General features: G+C 34.1%; 1 protein-coding gene across 1 annotated transcript; it reads right to left on the bottom strand.

The window, feature by feature from the left end:
• Positions 1-1,175: 1,175 nt before the first annotated feature.
• Positions 1,176-10,445, bottom strand: LOC114101168 (cytochrome c, testis-specific). Its single transcript, XM_027946093.2, has 2 exons — positions 10,277-10,445; positions 1,176-1,324 (listed from the first exon to the last, which is right to left on the bottom strand). Exons 1-2 carry the CDS (start codon positions 10,443-10,445, stop codon positions 1,176-1,178), a joined length of 318 nt encoding a protein of 105 aa, XP_027801894.1.
• Positions 10,446-17,363: the final 6,918 nt, after the last annotated feature.

Genomic DNA, 17,363 nt, shown 5'->3' with positions numbered 1-17,363 from the left:
GTTTTGGCTTTGGCATCACACTCGTCTATGTCTCACTACAGAAGGTATAACCTCACAGGATTATTGTAAAGTGTAAATGAGATAACAGATGTCTTCTCTGCACCCAAAATGACCCCCCAACAATCATCTTCCCACCTCTTTGGGATGAAAGCAGTTTACTTTTGTCACTATGTGGGTGACAGAGTACTTCCTGGCTGCTTCAGGGGCTGCCTCACAGTGCACAGAGCTCTGTTCCTTTCCATATAGGCCCTGCTGTAGATCTGCCTCACCAAGTCTCACTCTTACAGCGAGAAGGGGGCTCTTTCCACACTTAAGAAGAGGGTTTGGGGGAGCTGGGGTTGTGCCTCAGCAGTAGAGCACTTGCCTCACATGTGTGAGGCACTGGGTTCGATTCTCAGCACCACATAAAAATAAATAAACAAAATACAGGTATTGTGTCCATCTACAACAACAACAATTAAAAAAAAAAACATAGAAAAGGGTTTGGGTATTTTTTCCTCCCTCATTCTCTTACAAGGTTCCCTTCTATCCCTCCCTGAAGTCCATCCAGTTTTATACTGCTCAGGATTAGCAGGGTATCATTAAAATATGAATTAAAAAATATTACATGTTAGATGGCATGTTTATTAAAATGCTTCTCTCCTTCCCTCCAGGTCAAATTTTATTCATCCAGATTGATGATTTGCTTCTCTTTTTTTCTAAAAGTACTCTTAAAGTAAGATCAACTATTTTACTTTCTTTTCCCTACTTTTTTCCTTAAGTTACTTTGAGTATTGTTTATAATAAAAGGTAAACACATAACCAAACTCAGCTTAATGAAAATTAAAGCTAATGACAGTTATATCTACATTCAAATTACAGAGAAATAAGTATGTGGAAGCTATCTCCATCACCTGCAGCAGTTGCTAGGCTTATAAAATATGTTGTATATGCAGGTACTACGGAAGCCCAGTAGATTTCAGTTTCCTTCCCTCTCCTCCTCCTTCCTGACTATCACTGAGCAGACAAAAGTAAGTTTGGGTTTATAAGGGCATCTGATCAAATTACACATAATCAAAAACTACAACCTTTATTTTTAAACATTAAACTTATTACAGGCTGATCAAGAATGATCAAATATGACTTCTTTAAATGTACAATATTTAAATTGATACTTTTTAAGTTGCAATAGTATTTCAGGAAGATGTTGCCTGTTTCAAATATTGAATAATATCTTCTCTCTCACTCTTCTTTTTAAGACCAGCAAAGACCATTTTAGTTCCAGGGATATATTTCTTTGGGTTCTCCAAATATTCCATCAAAGTGTCTTCTCCCCAGACAACACCTATAAAATTGAAAGTAAGTTTTTAAGTTTGTATAGTTACATTTGTAGGGCTTGTTTTCTAATGTGATACACATGTGAATAAAAGTTTATATTCTGACCGGACAGAAGACTTTTAACTAAGAATATGTATAGATTCTGACTTAGAAAAACATTACAAAATTAGACTCCACTCTTTGCCTTCTCTATAGAAATCCATAGTCACAAGTTATTTAGGATTATCCAAAATAAATCAATGAGCTATCACCCCCCACACATTGTGCCTAAGTAGTAACTCATCCTCCTATAATCCCACGTCCTTTTAGAAAAGAAGAACTTAAAGATCATTTAATCTAGTCTTTTATTATGCAGATGAGTAAATGATGATCCAAAGAGAAGAAAGTATTTTCCCTTAAAATGACAAGCCTGCTTGGAGTCAAGAATTTATAACTATTAACTTACATTTTCATGTTCTTTCATCAGTCAATCAAACCAAGTTCCTTTTGTCCACATTCCCATCAAAATCTGACTCAGAAATCCAGAATCAAGATGACAAGGAAGGTTGCCTTTTTCCCTTCTAAAACCAGTCAAAACATAGATAAAGAGAAACACTAATGCTAACTCTATTTTTGATAAAACTTTTCAGGAAGCATCTATAACCCCAAACTTGATATGATTAGAAGACCACCAAGGATATGAAACATGGACCAAAGAAAGAAGACAATGTCACTAATGATCTAGGGTGAACAAGAGAAGAGTTCTTCAAAGTAGGTGATACATCCTAAAGGGCAAAGTTATAATCCCATTTTGCTTCAGAAAGAATAGGGTGTATCAGTTGGACATAAAAGTTTCCTTAAATTCAGTTTGACATCATGGAGGTCAGGGGAGCCAGAATTAAAGAAGAAAACAGAGACATGTCATCTTTGAAAGAAGGATCCCAACATGTTATAGGATAGGTTTTCAATTTTATAGGATAAAAGAGAAACTACAGGAGTTGCATAGCCCTCTGTCAGGTGAAAAAAAGGACCAAATAACACCATCACCAAAATATACCTACAAATACTCAAATATATATACACATCTATAACATATAACTGTGGGGAAGAAGAACTAACTGGTACACTCAGACCTTCACCCATACTATACTTCTGCAGACAATTAGTCCAAGAAGATCTGTTCTAATCAAAAGGTGAATAATAATCAAAAAAGAAACAGCATAAGAATGTTGAAAGTACATATACATAACATGTATGCACAAACACATACCACATATAAATACAAAGCAGATATGAATATTTAAAAAGTTAAAAGAAAAATACACATCAGAAATTATAGACATTAAGCAGATGAAAACCATAACTACATTCCCACAGTTTCAAAGAAACCATTTTAATTTAATGTGTACTATTTACTAATTTAATTTAATTTATAAATTAAAGGCTCAATGCAGAACTACAAAATGCTCAAGCAAAAAATGATAAAATAGAAAGATATAAAAGTGACAGTTAACTGAACAGGTGCTGCTGATGGCACAAATGGGCTTGAAAATATTGACAAAAAGAAAATGGAAATAATTAAGCATTTAAAATGATCACTTAGCTTTCAAATCAAAGGAAAAATGATACATATAGAAGACATTTAGACAAAGAAGATCCAAGATTCACACAATGGATAGCCCAAGTATGATTTTTTTAAAAAAATGGATAAAATAAAATTATTAAAACATATAGTTTAAATTTTACATATTTTATTTATTTTTAAAATTTATTTATTCTAATCCATTATATATGACAGCAGAATGCATTTCAATTCATAGTACACATATAGAACACAGATTTTCATGTCTCTAATTGTACACAAAGTAGAGTCACCTCACTCGTGTCTTCATACATGTACTTGGGGTAATGATGTCCATCTCATTTCACCATCTTTCCTACCCCTCTGTCCCCTCCCATATCCTCCCTCCTACCTAAAGTTCCTCCATTCCTCCCATGCTCCCCCACCCATCCCCATTATGTATCAGCATCCTCATATCTGAGAAAACATTTGGCATTTTTTGGGGGGGAGATTGCCTTACTTCACTTAGCATCATATTCTCCAACTCCATCCATTTACCTGCAAATGCCATGATTTTATTTTCTTTTAATGCTGAGTAATATTCCATTGTGTATATATACCACAGTTTCTTTATCCATTCATTTACTGAAGGGCATCTAGGTTGGTTCCACAATTTAGCTATTGTGAATTGTGCTGCTATAAACACTGATGTAGCTGTGTTACTATAGTATGCTGTTTTTAAGTCCTTTGGGTATAAACCAAGGAGTGGGATAGCTGGGTCAAATGGTGATTCCATTCCAAGTTTTCCAAGGATTCTCCATAATGCTTTCCATATTAGTTGCACCAATTTGTAGTCCCACCAGCAATGTATGAGTGTGCTTTTTCCCCACATCCTCGCCAACACTTACTGTTGTTTGTATTCTTAATAGCTGCCATTCTGACTGGAGTGGAATAAAATCTTAGAGTAGTTTTGATTTACATTTCTCTAATTGCTAGAGATGTTGAACATTTTTTCATATATTTTCATTCAGTGTATATCATCTTCTGAGAAGTGTTTGTTCAGGTCCTTGGTCCATTTATTGATTGGGTTATTTTTATTTTTTATTTTTTTGGTGTTAAGATTTTTGAGTTCTTTATATATCCTAGAGATGAGTGTTCTATCTGATGTGCTTGTGGTAAAAATTTGGTCCCAAAATGTAGGCTCTCTATTCACCTCACTAATTGTTTCTTTAGCTTTTTAGTTTGGATCCACCCCACTTATTGATTCTTGATTTTATTTTTTGTGCTACAGGAATCTTATTAAGGAAGTTGGGGCCTAATCTGACATGATGAAGATTTGGGCCTACTTTTTCTTCTGTTAGGTGTAGGGTCTCTGGTTTAATTCCTAGGTCCTTGATCCACTTTGAGTTGAGTTTTGTGCATGGTTAGAAATAGGTGCTTAATTCCATTTTGTTGCATATAGATTTCCAGTTTTCTTAGCATCATTTGTTGAAGAGGCTATATATGTTTCTCCAATATGTTTTTGGTGCCTTTGGCTAATATGAGGTAACTGAATTTATGCGGGTTTGTTTCTGTGTCCTCTATTCTGTACCATTGGTCTACAAGTCTATTTTAGTGCCAATACCATGCTGTTTTTGTTACTATTGTTCTCTATTATAGTTTAAGTTCTGGTATAATGATACCACCTGCTTTACTCTTCTTGCTAAGAATTTCTTTAGCTATTCTGGGTCTCTTATTTTTCTGGATAAATTTCATGACTGCTTTTTCTATTTCTATGAGGAATGTCATTGAGACTTTGATTGGAATTGCATTAAATCTGCTTTTGGTAGTATGGTCATTTTAACAATATTAATTCTGCCTACTAAGAACAAGATAATCTTTCCATCTTCTAAGGTCTTCTTTAATTTCTTTCTTTAGTGTTCTAGCATTCTGTAATTTTCATTGCAGAGGTCTTTAACCTCTTTTTAAAATTGATTCCCAAGGTTTTTTGTTTTATTTATATATTTTTTGAGGCTATTGAAAATGGGGAAGTTTTCCTAGTTTCTCTTTCAGAGGATTTGTCACTGATGTACAAAAATGCCTTTGATTTATGGATGCTGATTTTATATCCTGCTACTTTGCCAAATTCATTTTATAGTTCTAGAAGTTTTCTTGTGGAATTTTTTGGGTCTTCTAGGTATAGAATCATATCATTAGCAAATAATAATTTGAGTCCTTTTTCTATCCATGTCCCTTTCATTTCTTTCATCTGATTGCTCTGGCTAGAGTTTCAAGAACTATGTTAAATAGTAGTGGTGAAAGAGGGAACCCTGTCTTGTTCCAGTTTTTAGAGGGAATGCTTTCAATTTTTCTCCATTTAGAATGATGTTGGCCTGGGGCTTAGCATAGATAGCTTTTACCATGTTGAAATATGTTCCTATTATCCTTAGTTTTTCTAGTGTTTTGAATATGAAAAGGTGCTGTATTTTGTAGAATGCTTTTTCTGCATCTATTGAGATAATCATATGATTCTTATCTTTAAGTCTATTGATGTGATGAATTACATTTATTGATTTCCATATGTTGAAACAACCTTGCATCCCTAGGATGAACCCCACTTGATCATGGTACACTATCTTTTTGATATGTTTTTGTATTCAATTTGCCAGATTTTATTGAGAATTTTTGCATCTATGTTCATTAGAGATATAGGTCTGAAGTTTTATTTCTATGATGTGTCTTTGTCTGGTTTTGAAATCAGGGTGATATTGGCTCATAGAATGAATTTGAAAGTGTTCCTACTTTTTCTATTTCATGAAATAATTTGAGGAGTATTGGTATTAGTTCTTGTTTGAAGGTCTTGTAGAACTCAGCTATGTATCCATCTGGTCCTGGGCTTTTTCTTGGTTGGTAAGCTTCTAATGTCATCTTCTATTTCATTGCTTGAAATTGATCTGTTTAACTTGTGTATTCCTGATTTCGTTTGGGCAAATCATATGACTCTAGAAATTTGCCTATTCTTTCAATATATTCTATTTTATTGGAGTACAAATTTTCAAAATAATTTCTAATTATCTTCTGTATCATAATATTTCCTTTTTCATCACAGACATTAGTAATTTGAGTTGTCTCTCTCCTTCTCTTCATTAGCATGGCTAAGGGTTATCAATTTTATTAATTTTTTCAAAGGACCAACTTTTTGTTTTGTCAATTTTTTCAATTGGTTTTGTTTCTATTTCATTGATTTCAGCTCTGATTTTAATTATTTCCTGTCTTCTACTGCTTTTGGTGTTGATTTGTTCTTATTTTTCTAGGGCTTTGAGATATAGTATTAGGTCATATATTTGTTGACTTTTTCTTCTTTTAAGGAGTGAACTCCATGCAATGAACTTTCCTCTTAGTACTGCCTTCGTAGTATCACAGAGATTTCAATATGTTGTATCAGAGTTCTCGTTTACCTCTAAGAATTTTTTAATCTCTTCTTGGATGTCTTTTGCAACCCATTGTTCATCCAATAGCATATTATTTAGTCTCCAGGTGTTGGAGTAGCTTCTATTTTTTATTTTATCATTGATTTCCAGTTTTGTTCCATTATGATCTGATAGAATGCAGGGTAATATCTCTATTTTCTTTTATTTGCTAAGAGTTGCTTTGTGGCATAATATATTGTCTATTTTAGGAAAAGATCCATGTGTTGCTGAGAAGAAACTGTATTCACTCACTGATGGATGAAATATTCTATATATATCAGTTAAGTCTAAGTTACTGATTATTGAATTCTATAGTTTCTTTGTTTAGCTTGTTTGGAAGATCTATCCAGTGGTGAAAGAGGTGTGTAAAAGTCACACAAAATTATTGTGTTGTGGTCTATTTGACTTTTGAACTTGATAAGAGTTTGTTTTATGAACGTAAATGCTCCATTGTTTGGGGCATCTATATTTATAATTGTTATGTCTTACTGATGTATGGTTCCCTTAAGCAGTATGAATTGTCTTTCTTTATCCCTTTTGATTAACTTTGGCTTGAGGTCTACTTTATTTGATATGAAGATGGAGACCCCTGCTTGTCTCCACAGTCCATATGAGAGGTATATTTTTTCCCAACCTTTCACCTTCAGTCTATGGATGTCTTTTCCTATGAGATGAGTCTCTTGAAGGCAGCATATTGTTGTTTCTTCTTTAAAATCCAATCTGCCAATCTATGTCTTTTGATTGGTGGGTTTAGGCCAATGACATTCAGGGTTATTGTTGAGACATGATTTGTATTCCCAGTCATATTTGTTTATTTTTGGTATTTAACTTGACTTGGTTTCTCCTTTGATTAGTAGTATTTCCTTTAGTGTAATACCTCCTTTTGCTGATTTTCATTGTTTGTTGTTTTTTGTTTCCTCCTCATGGAATATTTTGCTGAGGATGTTCTGTAGTGCAGGCTTTCTAGTTGTAAATTCTTTTAACTTTTGTTTATCATGGAAGGTTTTTATTTCATCATCAAATCTAAAGCATAATTTTGCTGAATATAAGATTCTTGGTTGGCATCTATTTTTTTTCAGAGGCTGGTACATGCTGTTCCAGGATCTTCTAGCTTTCAGGGTCTGGGTTGAAAAATATGAAGATATCCTAAATGGTTTCTCCCTAAATATAATCTGATTCTTTTCTCTTGTGGCTTTTAAAATTTTCTCCTTATTCTGTATGCTAGGCATTTTCATTATAATTTTTTAAAAATGTGCCTTGGTGTGAATCTGTTGAGATTTTATATATTTGGGGTCCTAATAGCCTCTTATATTTGATTTTCCAATTCATTATTCATGTTTGGGAATTTTTCTGATATTATTTCATTAAATAGTCAAATTGGCAAAGACAGAAAGTATACTGGTAATTGCCAGAGATTACTTAATGGGAAAAGAATTTCAGTTTGAGAAAATGAAAAAGTTCTGGAGATAAATGGTGGTAATGACAACAAAACAATATGAATATACTTAAAACATAAAGTCATACACTTAAAGATGATTAAAATGATAAATTTTATATTATGCATATTTTATCAAAAACTTTAAAACACACAATATAAGATTATTGTTATTATCATGAATTTTGTAAAACTGTACTCCACACAAATCATGAGACAAAGGGTCTTCTTTAAAATATAAGAATTTCTACATCTTCCTAAAAAAAAGTGAAATTATTTACAACAAAAAAATTATATACAGATGATTTCATGAATGGTGTGACTCTACATCATATAAAACAAGAGAAATAAAAAGTTATGCTCCATCTGTGTACAATGAATCGAAATACATTCTGCTGTCATGTATAACTAATTAGAACAAAATTTTAAAAAGATTATACACAGAAAATAAAATATGGTTGATAGTAGCCATAATTTATATTAACATGACTATTGACTTCCTGATTCTTCTTAGTCCTCATTTTATTTTAAATAATCTAATTTAAAATCCTAGTTCAATTAACATAGCAAGCTGCTTATATTATCCTTATTTTATCAATGGAACTAATAAATAATAATATATTCTCAAATAAGTAAAAATAAAAAAATCATTACTTGAATAATCTTAGAGATATTTTATTTCTAATTCTTAGATAATGTTAAAACCAAGCCTTTTATATAGCTTTCAACCTTTGACAACAATCTATAATAAAAGATGCATTTGAAGTAAATTTTGATATAATTTCAAATCAATGATAATAAGTAATAAATGCCTTAAAATTTTGGTAGCTACAGGCTTAAATATTAGTTTATAACTAGTTTACAAATTAGGAATTCAAAAGTTTGCTATTGTAACAGAATAATAATATTAAAATGATACTACAGCAAAATATTACTTTAAATATTTAAGAGCCATTATAATGGCAAGTAATAAATGTAAATTTAAAAATGATTTATCCAGTAATCTATCAGCTGAAAATCCTATTTCAGTAACTGCAATGCAATTCTGATGCTAATTGCTCAGAATCAGCATAGACTCGACAGTACCCAATAAGAATACCCTCACCACAGACACTAGTTGTAAATAATGGGCCACCCACACTTCTCACCAATTGACTACCAATCCAGGAATTCCCACCACCTCCCAAAGTTCAGTAATTTTCTAGACCAACTCACAGAACTCAGGAAAGCACTTTACTTACATTTATAGTTTTATTATGAATGATACAAATTAGGACCAGCTAGATTAAAAAACTCATAGGGCAAAGATTGGGAAGGTCCAAATGTAGTTTCTGGGTCATATTCCTGTGGAATCAGGACTTATCACCCTCCCAGATGTGTTCACCAATTAGGAAACTCAATGGGAGCTTCCAGTTATAAGTGCCCAAAGTTTTTAATGAGATTTCATTACATTGGCATGATTGATCACTTATCAGCCACATGACTAAACTCAATCTCCAATCCTCAGTCTTTCCCCAGAGATTAGACTAATATAACCTAGCTCAATGCCCCAATTCTCCAATCACATAGTTGATCTTTCTAGCATAGTCACCTCCATTCTGAAATGATTTATGAACTCATCATATTATCTCAGCATATCTTGGGTCTTGGTCTCAGGTGCCAACAATGATAACAAAGACATTCCTAACACTTAGGAAATTCCAAGGTTTTACATATTCTTGGAAAGGAACTCAGGACCAAAACCAAATTCTTTATTATACAATATTAGTTAACCAGAATTTTTGCACATCTGAATATAATAATATTGTGTTAATAATAACTATGTTGATATTTTAAAAGTACTAAAATATTCTTGGATAAACGAAGATTATATGTTACTTTTAGCACAAATAATATAGCATGTTTGTTTTAATGTATGAGTGCCTGTGTGATATATATATATATATATATATATATATATATATATATATATATATATATATGAGAGAGAGAGAGAGAGAGAGAGAGAGATCTGTCTCACATGTATATCCAGGAGTAACAAATTGCTTTTAAAAGATACTATAATCTTTCTAACAATTTCTAATCTCAGTTCTCAAATGCTTTCTCATTTACTTTCTACCCTCTTTCTACCAACAAAGAAATTGTTGAATATACTTTTCCAACTGCATAATATTCCCCCCCCACTTTGCTAAGAATCATTATTATAGATAGAATCACTACTACCATTCTACCAGTAAAATATGATTTGAGTTCTTTTAAATCTAGCTCAGATTTTTTTCAAGATAAACATATTGCACAAAATAAAATACTTTGTACAGGCAAAAACCTATGCCATACAAAACTGCTAGTTCTTCTTATCATAAAGATAATCAGTTATCCAAATTCAAGTCTTATGATATAAATCAATGTATCAGTATTATAAGCACAAGGGTCCATTTTCAATAATGCAAATAAGGCCCTTAATTATGGGCCAAATCATTTGCTTTTCTTTCTGTGACAAAATATCTCAGTTCTCTCACCACTGATGATTGTTACCTTTGTTTTTGTTTGCATCAGTATACAAAAATCCTGGTGCTTGTCCTGTTTTTCGGCCAAAGAGACCCCAGAGATTTGGACCTGTCTTGTGTTTTCCACCTTTTTCCACTGTGTGGCACTGAGCGCATTTCTGAGTAAAGATCTTCTTGCCTGCTTCAGCATCTCCCATTTTGTTTGGCAAGGAAACCTTAAACCACAGACCAAAGAAAATATCAAATTCGAGAAGCTGGAAACCCAAAGTTATTCCATCACTTTGGCTGCAGTGAATGCTAATGATATTAAACATAACATGTTATTTATAGCATGTTTGTTTTAATGTATGAGTGCTCAAAAGAGGATATAGCAAATAATTTAATAAAAACTTAATCATCTCATTTATTTTAAATTTCCAGTCATAGCTACTTCACAAACTGCTATTAGAATAAACCTAACTTTACTTCAGTATTCAAACAGTTATACCAGTTTATACAAGTCCTCTGTATTTCTTTCCTTTTCACCTCTAAAAACATGAAAAATTATTTGAAGCATATAGGTCTAATTTTGCATTTCCTTAGTTAAGAAATAAGGATAGAATAAATTGGAGAAGTGTTTAAGTATGAAATTTATTATGCATAACTATATGTCTATAATAATAGAACTATAAAATTAAAAATCATACAGAAAAGAATGAGGCCACAGAAAGCTATATGTAAAATAGATTCCCATTTACTTTACACTCTTAATTGTAAATCAGTCCATCAGACTAGATCAAGCACTACTAGAAAGCAATCAGAAATAACATTATTGACTTCAGTCAGCACTAATACAATTTAATATTAATGTAGTAGAAAATAAATGGTTTTAAAGTAGATAAAATCTTTGTATAGTAATAGATATATACAAGAGATTTTGTACAAAGACATTTTGATGAAGACTACCAAAAATTCTGTTAGATAACTGTCTCCTCCATCTAAAATGACATAAAAAAGAAAATATTTTCAACCTATCAAAATTATACTTTGAAATGGTAGTGAATGCTCTATATGGGTTTTGTTTTCATGCTCAGTGAAGAATAAATACAGTAGAGGCAGGGACTGGGATGGATTTGAACACAACAAATTACTATTATCAAAATCATGAAAGTACCTAATTCTTTGAGAGTACAACCCTAAGCATGTATTTATCCATACCTCCCTATTAAGAAATAATGTTTGCATTAATCTGCCAATGTTGAAGAATACAGTATTGCTTAAAGCTAACTATTACTCAGAGAAAGGCTAGTGTACAATAAACTACAAAATGAATATCTAATTTATTTCAATCTATGTGCAAGCTGATAAAAGTGTCAATAATCCACCTAAAGGAAAGACAGTTGATTTTGGGGGGCAGCATCCAAAAACTAGAAATCAATGTTTTAGGTCTGATAGAAAGCAGGGTAAGAAAACTTATTTTATCTAAGAAAGAAGCTAACTTTAAGATTCCAAACATCACTCAGTATATTGCATTCAATTTCTACATGTAACAGTTTTATTAATTATCTTAATAGTTTCAGGATTCAGTAAGCCTTTGAACAGAAGCCATAAAAGGGAATTTTCAACCAGAAAAGCAAATGTATGACCTTTTAGTAAAATACATTCACTATAACCATAAAATCTATATCACATAAAAATAAAATATTACCTAGATATCACCTTTTATAAAGGTAGAAAGATCAGATTGATTGTTTATAACAACTAAAATGTTACTAATAATTCTGAAAACTTTACTCATAAGCTATAAATTTCACATGAAAGTCACTTATAAAAAGCCTTCTATTATCACTATTCAAACTACCAGTATGAGTCACAATTAAAATTTTTATGGCTCACCTTTAATCACAGATTAATGCTGGTGCAAATGCCTATGACCCCTTTCCAAAAGCAATAAAATCAACACATTCATCAACAGTAAGATGGGTCAGAATATTAAAGGAAACCATTTTGTCCTATAGTTGTGTGACACTCTACCAGTATTTAGCATTAAAGAAGAAATATCTCACTAAAATAGGCAAAGATGTGACCTCTAATATGAGTCTGATCGTTCATCCAACAATAAAGTATTCCAATACTAACTAGATGATAAAAGTAGCAAACATGGTATGTGCTTACTATGTGCCAGGTATATTCTAAGCCTTTTACATATTTTCAACTCATTTAATCTTCACAAAAGACCTATGAGATAGTTGCTATTCATATCTCTACTTTCGCATGTGAGGAAGATGAGGCACACAGAGATTAAGGGACATATTTAGGGTCACAAATTTGCAAGCAGTTAAAAATCTGTTTTTAAAATGATCAGGAGATCCTTCTTTGAATACAATTGCAGATGTTTAAATTTTTTCCCAAGTGAGAAAACGTAAGAGAACTAAGTGAAGGCGTTCTTCATACGCGTACAAACCATTGTCAAGTCTCACTTTGTGTAAAAAGAGGAATGCAGCGGGGGTCAGAACCATCAAGGTACCAATAAAACTTTTAAAACTTACAAAGCCCACACATAGTTGAAGTGATGAAAGCAGGAGGGGAAGCTCACTAGAAGATTTTTGGGAGGATGTGGGATCCATGTTGTAGTGGACTGTAGTGGAAGGCAGTAATAACAATGGAACCCTGAGTAAATCACCTCACATCCATGAACCCCCAAAGCCGTCCTTTACCCCTTCTCTGTGGCTGTGAATGAACCCCTGGGCTGCAACACGAGTCGGGCTTTCCAAACTCCCAGCCTCAACTCCCCATGTCACCACTTCCACCTCAGGCTGCCCTCTGCCAACCACACGTCTGCCCTGCCGGCCCGCACCCACCACGGAGCCAGGGGCTTTGGTCTCCGCCTCCTTTGGGCCGCTGCCCTGCGGGGGCCCACTCCCCACTTGGGATACTGGGGGCTGGGCAGGCGTGCTTTGAGTGCCTTCGCCAAAGCGCCTGTCAGACATGCGCTCAGAGGGTCGTGGACTCAAGGACTAAAGGCAGGCTCCATCCTCGCAGCTGATTGGCCCCCGTCTGATCCCGCGGGATCCCAACTCTCCCAGAGCTTAAAGCCTTGCACCCGCCACGCGGCAGCCCCCTTGAGTCTTATTGTGACAACGTGAATGCCTTTCAAGCATAAGGACCCCAAACCTGTCTTTTTTTGTTTGTTCAACTTTTACCCAACCGAAGAGTTTATTTTTTGTATATGCACAATGTGTACAAGGTCTTGCTTGACATAGAAACTTCGTGCTTTATTAATGGTCCGAGAGCATTTGGCGACGGCAATCAAATCAAAGTCAACAAAAGAAAATGAGTGTTATTATAGGCAAGTCACAGTGCCAGGCAACTTGGAAATATAAACACTGAACACCTCAGCCCCAGTTTTCCATGAGCTACAATCTAGATGAAGCAAGATGTAAAATACAGTACATTCACATCGTTACAAACAGACTATACAAAAATACAATAATACAGCAATTGACAGCAAGCTTGCAATGTGGTAACTGCCAAAAATGGGGAACCAAGTAGGAATATAAACAGAAAAAAAAGTCCTGAAAAAGTAAAGAAAGAAGATATAGAGGGAAGGACTGAGAGAGTCAAAAGGATAAGGCAATTAAAGGCAGAGAGGTGAAAAAGACAAAGTTGTGTTTAAAAAACATAAGTAGGGAAATTAAGTTTATATTACTACTTGAGTAGAACACTGTAACTAGGAAATAGAAATATTGAAATAATTTTCTAAGATTGTTTAACAATCAAGGTATTTGGAAATGTGATTGATAGTGAATATTTTATGAATTAGGGAAATAGGATTTTTATTCAATATCTTGTTCTCTAGAGCACAGCTGTCCAATTGACCTTTCTGCTGTGATGGAGATATTCTGTGTGGACTTTAATATGGTTAATATTTTAGACTGAGGAACTGAATGATTTTAATTGTAATGATTTAATTGATAATTAAGTTCAAGTAATTTTAATTTAAATAGCCACAATTACAGGTGGTTGAATGAAACTATGTGGTACCTATGAGTTCTGTCGTGTTATCAACACATTTAAAAGCTATGTCATCAACCAAAAGAACCAGGTTTGTGGGGAAAAATCAGGGTTTAAATATTATTCTCAAGTTCAAAGGCATGTAAAACCAAGGAGACTATACCATTTCTTGAGTAACTATCACAGCCAGGCTAAGTGCTTGCATACATTAATCACTAGCAGATAGTATACAGATGGGAAAAATGGACATTTAGACCTATTTTCACATAGAACAATCTGAAAATTATGAATTTATTATGAATAATTACCAGTAGTTAAGTCTATAGAAAATTTGTAGGTACAGTAAAACGTTTTTGGTTAAATATAATATCTGAAGATTCATATCCCAACCAAGTAAGCCTCATTGCATTTACATCATAGTTTGAGAGATTTGGGAAACAAAAACAAAAATCTACTATTTTATCTTTGAGTTTCAAAAATTGGTCACAATATCATCTCTCCCACACTATTCTTTTTTTCCATGCTAGAGACTGAACCCAGGACTTCATGAATGCTAGGCAAGCACTCCACCACTGAACAACATCCTCAGCCCCTTACCTCTCATTTAAAAAAAGGGGATGGGGGAGGAATGGATTGATTCATAAGATGTGGGAGAGAAAAATGTCAAAGGACATCTTAATTTTATATGAAGTCAATATAAGTGTTTATTATATTAATAATTGTGCATTATAGTCTATATGTTAAAGCCTTGAAAAAATTTAATCTGCAAATGCCCAGCATGTCTTTTCTCTAAAATAAGGCTAATAATCATTCTTTTGAACCTCAGACACTATCAGTGTTTTAGTTACATGTAATTCATGTTCAAAGATGTTATGTGGTTTAAAATATGACTTCTGTCATTGAGGGATGAAATACTCTAAAATGGATCCTGATGCTTGCACAACTTTGTGAACATACTATAGAGCACTTGAAATGGGAATTATATCTGGATAAATCTGTTTAACATAAATAAGTCATATAAAGAAAATATGTTTATTACATTTTTATAATTTATAAGTAATTTTCTTCCCCCACCCTTGTACATGTGGTATTTCATAAGATTGAGTAGAAAAGAAATTTTTCTTTCCTAGGACATTCCAGTATTTTTCTTTAAAAAATTAGTTGCTCTGAATATTGGGCTAAAATTCTCAAAAGTCTTATTTATACAAGATATTATTTTATGCTGACAGAGATTGCTGATAGTGCAGTTTAAGAAAATTATAAATTTTCCACTAGATGGCACTTGTGTGCAACTAGTATTGCTCAGAATCTTTACACTACTTCACATCAATAAAATTATTACATTATGTTATTTTCATTCACCTTGATTGATCTGGGTAAGATAAAGTGAAAAGTTAAGCTATTGCCTAAACTTGTCAAGTTCTACTGTAAACAGAGCGTTCATTGTATAGTTATGAAATGTAAAACAAGGAAAAGAAAGAAAATTTTTTAGTATATAATCCAGGATAACAATTCAGAATTCCTGACTCTTTGTTACCATCAAACAACTACATACTATCAAGGAGGTGAGAGAGGGCACCATAGTTAAAGGAATGAATTTGACAACTATCCCAGTTAGTAAGAAACATTATTTCTACTTTACAGTTGAAGTAATCTAGCTGGAAATACTAAGTAACTTGTCTAAGCTTATGCAATTTAGTGGCAAAACTATTTCTGTTCCTGGTTGTATATATAGCTCCTAGCACAGATCCTGGCACATAATTGTTGCAAAATAAATGTTTATCTGTTTGACTTCATAGAAGCACAGATCTTAGTACCCTAGTCCACTTTCAGGTATATTCCTTTCACTTCATTCTGATACTACTGCTAAATCCAGGCCTTATTTCTGCTGACCTCTCTTCCAAGACCCACTAACAAGAAGGTTTAGAAGTCAGTAGGCATTTCCTACTTTCTTTGCTCTCTACAATTTTTCCTAGTTCCCAGCTGAGCAGTCACCTTTTCTGTTCTGCACCTTTTCTATGCTTGTGGGAGTCGAGTAAATCAACAGACACAGTTGGTTCTGGATTTGACTCTGTTTGGTAAGGATCACACAGAGGATCAGGAAAACTATGGCAAGAGGGGGGATGTCAGTCCAGGACCTCTTCAGGTTCTCCAGAGAGAGTGCATCCTTGTTTCGGCTGGCTGAATCCCTGTTCATTAGCTCTATTATTTATACTAAATTTGGGGGCTTTTGACCCCCCCCCCCCCCTTTCACTTCTTATCAGCTACCACAGGATTTCTCCATGACATCATTTATCCTGGGGTCAGAAACATCTGGTCTGGTGGTCTCCACCCTGATCGGCCAGCTTTTTTTCCCTCTTATCAGGGAAGGACAGCCTGCCAGAGGCTGTTTATCAGGGTGAAGGGAAGTAACCTGTCTGAGGGCTATACTGAGGGCTCTGTTAGATGTGCCTAGTGAGACTGTAGGTTTCAAACTGGAGTTTTTAAAATGAAGTTGCTTAGACTCAAGCTAAGGCCATCCTCACAAGCAGTTTAATGGTAATCCCCAGTTTTGGTATCTAACTCCTAATAAAATCTTATCACTATGATCTGCCTTCAGCAAAAAATTCTGTTAAGCTAGAATTCCTCTTATCCCTGACCTTCAGTAATTTTCTATCTATTCTAATCTTGCTTCTGGCTATAAATGCCCTTTTATCTTATTAAAGTCAGAATTGAAACCAATATCTCCCCCGACCCATGTCCCCCTACCATGGCTCTTAAGACCCCATTACAGGTCCCTATACCTATCACCAGATGTCCCCCTTGAATAAAGTCAGCCATCTTTAAGAAATGTCATGAATAATTTTTTCTTTAACAATGACAACCAAGAATCCTTGGGTTCTTGGGTAAGGTAAAGCAAGAGCTGGCAAAGTCCCTGCACCAGGCAAGACTATTCTGGCTGTAGGGAACTAAGGACTACACAAACTAATGTTTGGACCTGGGTTTAGCGGGATTGGAGGACTGGACTTGGTGAGGGACCCCCGCGGCGCCAGGGGGCGCTGCAAGCTGTCCCCGGAAGCCAGCACCCTCTGCGGCGGGACAGCTCCTGACGCTAGATTCCTCCGTCTTCCGGAAGCCCAGCG

The sequence above is a fragment of the Marmota flaviventris genome, chromosome 11, assembly GCF_047511675.1.
Source record: "Marmota flaviventris isolate mMarFla1 chromosome 11, mMarFla1.hap1, whole genome shotgun sequence".
NCBI lineage: Eukaryota > Metazoa > Chordata > Mammalia > Rodentia > Sciuridae > Marmota > Marmota flaviventris.
Note: the sequence above shows the minus strand (reverse complement) of the source record. Positions and strands in the feature narration are given on the sequence as shown.

Bases quoted from the DNA above. Each gene is read 5' to 3' on its own strand.
- LOC114101168 (XM_027946093.2), bottom strand. From the start codon at position 10,445: ATGGGAGATGCTGAAGCAGGCAAGAAGATCTTTACTCAGAAATGCGCT. The intron at 1,325-10,276 runs GTAACAATCATC...TCAATTTTATAG, and splicing joins TGATGCAAACAAAAACAAAG to GTGTTGTCTGGGGAGAAGAC.